The sequence below is a fragment of the Peromyscus maniculatus genome, chromosome 20 (assembly GCF_049852395.1).
Source record: "Peromyscus maniculatus bairdii isolate BWxNUB_F1_BW_parent chromosome 20, HU_Pman_BW_mat_3.1, whole genome shotgun sequence".
NCBI classification, from domain to species: Eukaryota; Metazoa; Chordata; class Mammalia; order Rodentia; family Cricetidae; genus Peromyscus; species Peromyscus maniculatus.
The window spans coordinates 45,458,447-45,470,488 of record NC_134871.1 but is presented as its reverse complement, the minus strand read 5'-3'; the positions used below and the strand labels follow the sequence as shown (position 1 = coordinate 45,470,488).

At 52.8% G+C, this 12,042-nt stretch overlaps 1 protein-coding gene across 4 annotated transcripts in view; it reads left to right on the top strand.

Moving 5' to 3' along the window:
- Positions 1-142: 142 nt before the first annotated feature.
- Positions 143-12,042, top strand: part of Plec (plectin) — a 61,815-nt gene continuing 49,915 nt past the window's right edge. Inside the window, exons 1-2 of one of the 4 annotated variants that reach the window (XM_076556160.1) lie at positions 143-294; positions 1,491-1,695. In XM_076556160.1, the coding sequence (XP_076412275.1) occupies positions 1,497-1,695 (199 nt within the window). In that variant the 5' untranslated portion in view covers positions 143-294; positions 1,491-1,496. Of the gene's footprint in view, positions 295-460; positions 899-1,490; positions 1,696-3,437; positions 3,599-12,042 lie in introns of those variants that run through there. The other 3 variants (XM_076556161.1, XM_042265061.2, XM_006989320.4) reach the window with 3 other exon arrangements.

The following is a 12,042-nucleotide window of genomic DNA, read 5'->3' as shown; positions in this document are numbered from 1 at the left end:
CGCACAGTCCGCCAAGGGGTGCGCACTCCGGTGGGTGCGGACTGATGTGGTCATTATCGTGGGCTCCGGTTCTGCCACCCCCCGGGACCAGGACTCCTGGCACGTAGCCGGGTCACGCGTAAATCCTTTGCGAGCTCTTGGAGGTGCCCAGGCAGCGCAGCTCTCGGTGGGACCGGGGCGGGGCTCTGGGTTCGCCCCGCCTGCGCTGCCTCCGCGGTTCTCCTGGCCGCAGGAGTCTGGCTGCAGCGGCTGAGAGAAGGCAAGCGGAACCACCAGGATCGTAGAACTGGGAGGGTATGGAGAGGCTCCAGATGTCCGGGAGCTTGGGGGGTGGGTGGGGGCAGGTGGGATGGCCTCAGACCACCCGGAACTAGGTGCTGCTTCGCAGCCCCTCTTGCTCTATGCAGAGAACAACACCTCCCAGGGATCAGGAAATTGCGGAACTGGACGGGAGGTGCTTGAGTGTGGGTAGAGAAGGCTGCGGTGAAGGCAAGCAAGCTCGGCTAGGGGCTGGAGCAGGGACAGCCCACCGAGGGGCCCCGGGGTGGAGCAGGGTCGGGAGCGGCCCCAGCTCGAGGACCGCTGACTCTTTCCCAGCCCGTGGCCTGAGGGCGGAGGCACAGAGCCCACATTGTGCCCCCACGCTACGCCACCCCCGCTGAGACAGAGCCCCATTCACCTCTTGGCACGCCAGTGCTCTTGGGGCAAGGAGCTGGGGCGTGTGCACGCGTGGGTATGCGTGCGCTTTGGCTGCTCCTGCATGCAGTAAGCTGGTGGGTTGCTAGAGCGGCTGGCTGCTGGGCTCCCCCGGGCCTTGCCGCATCCGAGTTCCCGCAACCCACGCCGCTGCGGCTCCAGCTATTTATAGGCCTTTGCTGCAGAGATCACAGAGATAGAGGTGGGACTGTGTGGGCTGGAGGTGGGGTAGAGTGATGGGGAATCTTAAAGACTGAGGTTGGAGGTAGAATGCAGTGACCACGGACTGGGGTTGGGGGTCCTTTTCTGAAGAGGGGACAACAATAGGGGCACAGGCAGTGTTTGTTGATGGCCTCGTTGCCAGCCTATTGAAGGATCGGAGGAGAGGGAATCCAAGATTGAAATGCAGGGGTGGAAGCTCTGGCTGTCCCGGTGACAGAGTCCTATCCATGTGTACTCGGAGGTCCAGTGCCCTCTCCCCTCCGGTTTCACAGGTGGAGGGTGGAGTCAGTTTCCTGTGCTGGGAACGGGTGGTGGTGGTATAGTCAGCGTTTGGGTAACTAGGAGACAGGAACGATGGTCAGTGTGTGTGCGCGCTGGAGGAGGTGAGGATAGATGGGAACTGGGGGGAGGTGGTTAAGCCTGGGCTGAGCACCAGACGGTCACTGTGTGGGCAAGACAGGGCCTAGGAGGAGTTTGGTATCAACGTTCTAAGCGAAGGAGGTGGTGGGTCAATGTATTGTATCAACTTCCCCCATGGTTGAGACTGTGAATCCCTCTTGCTCTCCCGCCAGGAGGCCATGTCAGGGGAGGACGCCGAGGTACGGCCGGTGGCAGTGGCTGAAGGTAGTTCCAATGGAAGCAGTGGCTCACCCAGCCCCGGGGACACACTGCCCTGGAACCTCGGGAAAACACAGCGGAGCCGGAGAAGTGGAGGTGGTCCTGTGGGCAATGGGAGCGTCTTGGATCCCGCCGAGCGGGCCGTCATCCGCATTGCAGGTAATGGGGAAGGGTCCTGTCCGCTCGCCTCGTTAGCACAGGTGTCGAACACCTTGTATGTGCTGCGTGCAGATGCTGGGCTGGGTGAGACGCCAGGGACCTCGGCTATGAGGGAAGGAAGGCTTATCCTGTCCCGGTGCGGACAGGCAGCAGAGCTCCACCTGCTGGCTCTACCTTGGTAGCTGCAGAAGGTTGGAGGTCTTGAGATCTGGCTTCCTGCTGCCGCTGCTCATCAGCGGTCTCATGGAAAAGGGTCCAGGTGCCTATCTCCAGGGGGAATAATTTCTTGGGCTCTTGAGGTCAAACGGCTTCTCCTAGTCTTGGCTGCCGTCTGAGGGCTGGGAACACATTGCCATCGAAAAGCAGAGATCCGTGAGAGCCCTCGAACCTTCATGAGCCATGTTCCAGCTGTGCCTTCCCAGAGCTGCCAGTCTGAGGATGGGAGAGACCTAGGTGAAAGGCAGGCACCGTGGGAGGCAGCAGGCAGTTGGAGGGCAGCTAGCTGGAAGTCAGCCTGCTCCTTTGGGAAATGGGTCACCGAAGGCTGGAGGCCATCGGGTGGGATATCCTGGGAAAGGGAGCACTGAATCCATTTCACCGGCAGGGCCCCCCCCAGGGGATGGCGAGGCGTTTGAAATGCAGGATGGGGCCTTGCAGGAGGTGGGAAGTGTAGGTGGAAAGGCTAGGTGCTGAGTACGGAGGTGGTACAACACCCAGGAACTTTGTTGGTAGGAGCACAACAGCAGCTTGTGGAGACAGGAACAGATAACGGATGTGCTCCCCACACTGCCTCGGGGACTATTCATGAGCTGCACACACACACACACACACACACACACACACACACACACACACACACACCATGCCATGCCATAAAGATTTCTTAAAAGGGGGTTATGTTCCCACCTGGATTCATGAATACCCTGCACCACTTCAGACCTTTAGAGACAGGGGTGTGGGTAGAGATGGGGTACCTCAGTAGCCCCCTTTTGCTGGCTGGGTGGTTTCTGTGTTCACGGCCCTTCATGTGGTAGCCTGCTGTCAGCTTTCTGTTCTCTGGCCATTCTCTGAGGACTGATTTCTGAAGCAGAGCCACTTCTGCTCCCGGTGTGTGCAGTGTTTAAGGTTTCCAGGAACAGTGCAGTGTTGGTAGGAAAAGGAGGGTGTGTCAGTGCTGGGAGACAGGTCTGTGTCAGACGGATGGAGAGAAGGGAACTTTTTATTTTGATTACTAAGGTATTTTCTTTTGTAAATTGTGTACTCCGTTTCTCTTATGGGAGACTTTTTCTGTGTCCTAAGGGCGTCTTACATTTTGGAGATGCCACGTATTATCTCCACCGTTACGACGGAGGAGAGTTGTAAGTAACAGCCAAAGGAAGGACGGAGCCAGGCAGGGAGGGCCTCACCCAGGTGGCCAGGTGAAGTTGCTAGGGGCTAAGGAGTTGGAGACTGCAGACTCGCGGCTGGCCTAAGGAAATGGCCACCTAGGGCCGAGTTCTGGGTGAGGAGGGCTAGCCTGTCAGTCCGCCGCCGCATCTGGTTCCCGAGTGAGCAGGGAAGTGTTTGCAACTGGATCTGGGTGAGATCAAGGCTCGCTCGCTCGCTCGGATTCCCGCGAAGGGGCGCCAGGCAGCGGGGACTGCTACCGGGCAGGTCCCCGGCTGGCCAGCCGGGCCCCGCCCCGCCCGTGGGGCATCCTGGGTGCGGGGCGGGGCGGGGGAGGCCGCTTTAAGCCGTGCGCGCGGAGGCGGCGGGGGCAGAGCGGCCGCCAGGGCTGGCCTTGCGCAGCGCGGCCCGTTGCGTTCTGCTCCCGCCGGCATGGCCGGTCTGCTGACATCTGGCCCGCCACCCGACGAACAGGACTTCATCCAGGCCTACGAGGAGGTGCGGGAGAAGTACAAAGGTACAGAGCCTCTGGCCCCTGATCCGCCCTCCGAGTGCGCGCGGGGGAGGGGGGGGACCTCCAGGTTAGCCAGCCTGACAGCCGGTCGTGTCGCCAGCTGCTGTCCCCGACCGACCGACCGTTGTCCCAACAGAGTCCAGTCAGTCGCCGCAAGTTTCACCAGCCTCGTTCGCTCCCTGTGGCTTTTGGGGCCCAGGGAAGGGATGGATGCGCTCCACTGAGCCCCCGCGTCTATGACCTTAATAGGACATCTCGAGGCACGGGTGGGTGGGGTGGGCCCTGGTGGGGGCGGGTGTGTGTATGAAGCAGGGCTTGTCAGGGTCCGGCAGTCTAAACCAGTGTCCGGTGTCTTTGCCCAGCAGACACGTGGGTCCAGGCTAAGCCATCCCCCCTGCCTCTCCTCTGAGGCAACTGCCTATGTGGGGTGGGGGTGGCTGCTGTGGCCTGGCAGTGAATGGCATAGCTGTGGCCTCTCCTCACCTCCCCAAACTGGCCAGGACTGGGCCACACCCTCCCTTGGCGGGGGGAACTCCACTGCACCCTGACTTTGTCCTCTGGAAATAGCCCCTTCTTCTTGTCTAGAGGAACCTCACTGTGTCCTACCAGCTCCGTCTGTGGCTTTGGCAATCCTTCTTATCTGCTCCGTGCCCTCCTGGAGCCTCGGACCTGCCCCGAGGCTGTCAAGCCACTCAAGGCCCGCATGTTTGGCTCTGGGTTGGGGGTCTGTAAGTTCTGGGTCCATCTGTACCTCCCAGCTCTCCAAGACTTCGAGGTCTGGGTCTGTGCCGCTGGAAAGGTTCAGATGGAGGCCCCAGGCAGAGCCCAGCCCAGCAGGTTCCAGCTCCACATGGCTGGTTTTGCTGGCTCTGCCCCCAAGGGCAGCTCAGGGAGAGAAGGTCCTGCCGCTGCTCTGCCTGGAGACTGTGGTGCCACCCCACCCCACCCCTCACCCAGGCAGGGCAGGTTTCACAGTGCTGTGGGCACAGTGGGTGTGCTGTGTGGGAACCTGCTAGTTCTGTGGCCGGCCAGTCTTGCTCATGTGAATCAGGTGGTAATGCTCCTGGGGGAGGAGGCCCTTGAGCCTGACCACTGCACCCCTAGAGAACTATTGGGAGGGCTAGCCTGATGTTCAGCCCTAGAGGGTCTACCTAGACGGATGCAGGACAAGGACATAGCCATCTATCTGCTCAGAATCCTCCTGGCAGCCCCCAGGGCAGTACTATGTAGCGCAGCACCTTTTCAAACCTCTGGTTGGGTTGCTGGGATATAGGGTCCAGTGCCAGAGCCCTTGTAAAGCGTCATGCTAAAGCCACCCTGGCCTCTTCTTCCTGAGGTGGGGGTTTCCTGCTCATCTGGGAGTGTGCTGACAGGTCCCCAGAAGTTCCTGGGACCCAGCTCCGTGTCCTTCCCTAGCCTGGTTCCACTGGCCGCAGAGGTTCACGTTGGGCCCACTGGGCCATCTTGGCCCTTGTCTGTCTTCTGTCTTGGCACTGGAGGCTGGTGAGGGCGGTGGGCACACAGGAGTGCGGCCTGAAGTGGAATCATCATGTGACAGTGCAGCTGCCAATGCACGTGTGTCTCACCAGCCTCAAAGTAGCCGAGTTGCTAAGCAGGACAGCCGGTGATGGGGGGCTCCGGGAGCGGTGACTGAGGAGCAAGAATGCCTGCGAGGCCTGCCAAGGCACCACAGTCTCCTTGACTCTGACTCCACACAGGAGATAGCCAGAGGGCTGGGGCTGTCGGCCCAAGCAAGGAACAGTCTAAACAAGGCCAGAGGTACCCGCTTTATCCCGCTTCCTTTTGAGGCCTGACCCTAGTGATCTCGTTGAGACCTGACCCTGGTGCTCCCATGGGGCTGCCGAGGGGCCTGGATTGCAAGGACATGTCCCCAGCAAGGAAGGCGAGAGGACCTGGTACCTAACACTAGCCAGCAAGGGCCTTGAAGGTGATGATGCCTCCCTTCTAGGCCCGGCTCCCCATTGGCCTTTTCTGTGGAATGCAGGGAAGCTCACTACCGGAAGTTCCACCTCACAAGTCTGAGCTGGGGAAGGGCACTAGCCTTTAAAGAGATGCTACCTTCTGGTTTTGACTCATCCCAGTGACCTTCACTCCTATTTACAACCTCCCAGGCGTCTTCCCTGGAACCATTTCTGGCTGCTCTTCCTTGGAAATCCCCAACCTTCCCCACAGGGCAATGCTTTTCCCCCCAAAACTTTCTAAACTTCCGGTCTACATGAGCCTCCTCTGTCTTTCCGATCTATCCTGCCTTCTATCCATGGAGATTCCTGCAGGGTTGAAAACTGCTGGGGCTTGGTGGCTGGAGAGCCCTGGGTGCCTAACCAGAGGGAGGGAACCACCCTTAGTGTGGTGCTCTGGGCTAGTGAACTTACTGCCAACTGGTCCACCCGTGAGAGGCATTCCGACCCCCTGGTCCCCTCGTAGAGCTGTGCCGCGCTGCTGCTGTGCCACGGGGGCTTGTGGCCGCGGGGAGGGCAGGGGAGGTTTTAAGAGGGGCGAGATGATTTAGGTATACGGAGATGGGGATGTTTGGTAAAGAAGAAGAAAGCGCTGGGCGGTGGTGGCGCACGCCTTTAATCCCAGCACGCGGGAGGCAGAGCCAGGCGGATCTCTGTGAGTTCGAGGCCAGCCTGGGCTACCAAGTGAGCTCCAGGAAAGGCGCAAAGCTACACAGAGAAACGCTGTCTCGAAAAACCAAAAAAAAAAAAAAGAAAGAAAGAAAGAAAGAAAAAAGCCCAACTCCCCGTGAGCATGAGTCAGGGCCACAGTTTATGGTGCGGAACAAGAACAGAGCCTTCACGGGAACCACCTAGCGATCGGTAGCATGGATGGCGGGGTGGGGCTTGGGAGTGCTGACCGGACTGCTCGGTCCTCTGGGCGAAAGGGATAAGAAGCAGGGCAGGAGTGAGTACTCTTGGTGAGGAGTAAGGACTGGGGCTTGGGAATCTGCGTGAGCGTCTGCCTGGGAGACTCAGACATGGCCTGGAAAAAGTCTGGGAGTTATATACACACACGCCAGTACGTCCACAGCAGGACCACGGTGGGTCATACCCTCTCCTGTGTTCCTGTCCTTTTCCACACTGGACTCTGAGCTCTGTTATCTGTTTTCTGTCCCTGGCACCAGCACACACACACACACACAGTCCCCCACCCCGCACCCCTAGCTAGCATTTGCAGGGTGTTTGCATGGAAGAGTGGTGACCGTCCAGGGATCCTCTGGAGTAGGGCTCAGCTGGCTGGGGTGAAGGCTGGGCAGTTGTGTGGGGTCTTTGGAGAAGACTTATGGTCTCTTTACTGTGGAAAGTAAAACATGCTTTTAAAAAAAAATCTAGCACAATGGAACTACCTTAAAGAAAAGCAGTAGAAAGTGGCCTCTGTGTGTGTGTGTCGGGGGTGGGGGGGGTGGGGGTGGGGGATAGTGGGGGAAGGAGGTGGGGGAGATAGAGCTTCCTTGTACTCACTAACTCTCAGACTATGATGACCTCTGGAGCTGATGACCTCTGGAGCCACTGGCTTTTCTTGTCGGCCCTTATTCCGTTGACCTCATGCTTATTATTGTTTGGATGTACTTCACGTACCCTAATGCAATTCACTTGTTTAAAGTGTATAATTTGCCAGGCGGTGGTGGTGCACACCTTTAATCTCAGCCCTCGGGAGGCAGAGGCAGGCGGATCTCTGAGTTCAAGGCCAGCCTGGTCTACAGATCGAGTTCCAGGGCGACACAGAGAATCCTTGTTTTGAAAGACAAAAAACAAACAAACAAAAAAGTACAATTTATTTATTTATTTTTTTAAGCGTGTCGATGGAGTTGTACATCCATCACAGTCAGTTCCAGAACTGTGATTTTGTCCCTTAGTCCCCGCTGTCACTGATTTGCTTTCAGCCCTTATGGATTCTGGATTGGATAGTTCATCTAAACGAACTCCAACGATCTGAGTCCACCTTATTTTACATATACCAGTATTTTATCCACCTCCCTTTTATTCCCACCCTCTTTTTTTTTTTTTTTAAATGACAGACTCATACAGTGTAGCCCAGACTGGTCGCAATTCTCTTGCCTTCATGCCCTGAGTGTTGAGGGTACAGACACATCCCACCATGGTAGAAAATTTCATTTTTATGGATATAGCAACGTTTGTTCGTATGTTTATTAGTTGATGAATGTTTGAGTTGTTATGACTAATGGTACCGTTAACATTTGCATCCACGTTTGTGTGTGGACTTGTGTCTTTCTCTTGGGTAGATGACTAGGGGTGGAATGGCTGGGTCATGTGGTAATTCTATATTTAACTATTTGAGGAACTGCCAGATGGTTTTCCACAGTGGCTGAAGTAGTCTACTTTCCCAGTATCTCCGTGTGCAGTTTCCAGTTTCTCCACTCCTTTTATCCCCCCTTCTCTCCCTTCTCCAGCTGTAAATTTTCTTCTTTATTTTTTTTTTCCTTTGATGGACCCCAGGGCCTTCAGCGGGCTAGCTGCCTTCCTAATTTTTTGAAGTATCTTTTGAAATGCTTATGTTTTGGAAAAATACTTTTAATTAAGAAAATCTACACTAATGTATTTATTGGGTGGGGGAAGCATGAGCTGTGGTGAGCACATGGAAGTTAAAGGACAGTGTGTGGCATTCACGTCTTTCCTTCCAGCTGGGTGTCAGGGGTTGAGCTCGGGTCCCTGGCCTTGGTGGTAAGTACCTTTACCTGCTGAGCCGTCTTCCCAGCTCACAAAGCATATTAAAATTTCATTATTATATATCTTAATTATTTATTTGGCTTTTTTTTTATGCCATATCTAAGAAAACTATTGCTTAAACCAAAGCTACAAAGATTTGTGCTCATGTTTTTGCTTCTTCTTTTTGTTCCCCCGTGGTGCTTCATACATGAAAGGTGAGTGATCACCACTGAGCTACACTTCCAGTCCTATATATTTAGCTCATTTTTTTTTTTGTTTTAATTTTGAGTTTCTGGGTGTAATGCCTGCTTGTATGTACACCGTGTGTGTGCAGTGCCTGTAGAGGCCAGAAGAGGGCATCAGATCCACCCCCACCACACCCTACCCCCCTCCCCGCCTAGAGTTACAGATGATTGTGAGCTGCCTCCTAGATGCTAGGAACCAAACCTGCATCATCTGAAGGAGGGGCCAGTATTCTTCACAACTGAGCTGTATCTCCAGTCCCTATACCTAGCTCTTCTGTCGAGGTCTTTGGTCTGTTTTGAGTTCATTTTGTGCATGACATGAAGTCGATATCCACGTTAGCATGTGAATATCTAGTTGACCCAGCATGGTTTATTGCAAAGATTCTTTCCCCCTGAATGCTATTACCAGTCTCGTGTTTTTAAATGATTACAAAATGCTCTGTTACTTGGAAGCATCACTGTTTATTTACTTAATCCTTTCAGGTGGACATTGAACTTATTTTAAAAGGTTACTGGAAAGGCGACTTGGCAGTTAAGGGCACTTTATTCCTTCTCCAGAAGACCTGAGTTCTATTCCCAGAACCCACTCTGGTTGCCTTATTTCTATTATTTCAGCTCCAGGGGTCCAACATCATCTGGCTTCCCCAGGAACATGCACTCATGTGGCACACACACACACACACACACACACACACACACACACACACACACACACACACACAGACATATAGCCATACATATAAATAAAAAAGTCATAAACATAACGTCTTTTTTGTTTTGTTTTGTTTTGTTTTTCAAGACAGGCTTTCTCTGTGTAATGACCCTGGCTGTCCTGGAACTCGCTCTGTAGACCAGGCTGGCCTCGAACTCACAGAGATCCCTCTGCCTCCTGAGTGCTGGGATTAAAGGTGTGCACCACCACGCCTGGCAGTAAAATCTTAAAAACTAAAAGAAACAAATAAGAAGATGGTATTTCTAGGGCCAGTGAGCTGGCTCTGTACAAAAAGCACTCGCCGTGTGGGTCTAACAGCCGTGTTCCTTCCCCAGAGCCCCCCGGAGGAAAGGGAGAACAAATTCTGAAGGTTGTTCTCTGGCTTCAACAAGCACTCCTGGCACACATATGCACACTCACATGTGTGTAAGCATACACACACACTAATAAAAATTAAAAATATTGTATTTCTGGAGTGTTCTCCAGTGTAGATGAATCCTTCAGATGTGACACAGAACTCTACAGTTTCTTGCTGAGAAAATTCCAATTTGAGCTGGACAGTGGCGGCGCACGCCTTTAATCCCAATACTCAGGAGGCAGAGGCAGGTGGATCTATGAGTTCGAGGCCAGCCTGGTCTACAAAGTGAGTCCCGGGACAGCCAGGACTACATAGAGAAACCCTGTCTTGAATTATCACTCCCTGCAAAAAAAGAAATCTCTAATTTGATTTACTCTGTATTATTTGATTATTAATGAAGGCCAGCATCGTTTCACGGAGTTAGTAACCATTCACATTTCTAATTTTTTTAAAACATATTTTGTGCGTATATGTGTTGTGAGGGGGGAAGGGGAGAGAGAGTTAGATATCATAGATGTTTTACAGTGTGTATGTGGAGGTCAGGGGACTGCTTTCGGGTGTTGTTTCTCTGCTTCCACCACGTGGGCCCTGGGGGTTGAAGTTAGGTTGTCAGGATTGGTGTCTTTACCTGCTGAGCCGGCTCACTCTCCTTAGCTCGTTCTTTCTTTTCTCTCTCTCTCTTTTTTTTGAGTTGCCTGTTGAAAAGTGTTGTTAATTTTGACATGAATTTTTGGTATGTGTGTGTGTGTGTGTGTGTGTGTGTGTGTGTGTGTGTGTGTGTTAAAGTGTGTGTGAGTGCACCTATGTGCATATGTATGCGGATGTCGGAGAACAACCCCTCTGTTGTTATTTCTGGTTGCTGCCCTTTATTGTTGCTGTTTGGAGACAGGGTCTCTCACCGGCCTGGAACAAGTAGGAGAGGCTGGCGGGCCCGGGAGCCCCATGGATCCGCCTATCTCTGCTTCCCTAGCTCTGGATTATAAACATGTGCTTCCACACCTGGCTTTCTTCCCCCCCCCCGCCCCCATATGTAAGAGTGTGTGCCTGCATATGTGTGTGCCTGCAGAGGCAAGAAAAGAAATCCCCAGGAACTAGAGTTACAAACAATTGTAAGCCTCATGACGGTGTTGGGAATTGAACCCAGGACCTCTGGAAGAATAGCAGGTGTTGTTGGTGGCTGAGCCATCTCTCCAGCCCCACCCCTGACTTTTAGCATGGTTGCTAGGATTCTAACTCAGCTCCTCATGCCTGTGTGGCAACTATTTTACTGACTGAGCTAGTGCTATTTTTTTTTTTTTTTTTTTTTGGCTTTTTGAGACAGGGTTTCTCTGTGTAGTTTTGGTGCCTGTCTTGGATCTTGCTCTGTAGACCAGGCTGGCCTCGAACTCCCAGAGATCTGCCTGCCTCTGCCTCCCGAGTGCTGGGATTAAAGGCGTGCGCCACCACCGCCCGGCACTCCATTTTTTAAAAAAAGAAACCTTCTTTTTCATCTGTGAGCGTTCTTTAAATATTTATATCTTTATACGTTATGTAATTTTCATATTTTCTGGTTATTTTGAAAGCAAGTGAAGGTTTATTTTAGTATAGCCTTTCTATAGAAAAATGCACAAATTCTACACATACAGACAGCTTCAATTTCAAGGTTGCCTTGTGATCACCACCCAGACCATAAAACAACGTTTTGGATCCTTTGTATTCCAGTTGCTGAATCTAACATCATCATTCTGTCTTTTTTATTTTTTGGTTTTTTGAAAACAGGGTTTCTTTTCTGTGTAGTCCTGGCTGTCCTGGAACTCACTCTGTAGACCAGGCTGGTCTCAAACTCAGAGATCCACCTGCCTCTGCTTCCCAGCTGTCAGTCTGTCTTTGAGTCTGTTGATAGCAACTTTGGGCAAATTAGTTTTAACTGATTAATTTAATAATAAAAATAATTATTATTGGAGTCTGGAGTGGTGGTACATGCCTTTAATCCCAGCACTTGGGAGGCAGAGGCAGGTGGATCTCTTAGTTCAAGGCCAGCCAGTTCCAGGACATCCGGGGCTACACAAGAAACCTTGTCTTTGGTGGTGCATGCCTTTAATCGCAGCACTCAGGAGGCAGAGGCAGGCGGATCTCTGTGAGTTTGAGGCCAGCCTGGTCTACAAAGCGAGTTCCAGGAAAGGCGCAAAGCTACACAGAGGAACCCTGTCTTGAAAAACAAAAACAAAACAAAACAAAAAACAAAAACAAACAAACAAAAACTTTGTCTCAAAAAATAGTTGTTATTATTATTATTACTTGAGATGGGGTCTTACTATGTTTCCCATTCTGGTCTCAAACTCCTGTGCTCAAATGATCCGCCCCAGCTGAATCTGTGTGTCCCACAGTTCCTGCCCAGAATCGCCTTGCAAATTTGCCAGTCTTCATTCTGTGACCTTTGGATTTTATGCTGTGCTTTGAATGGC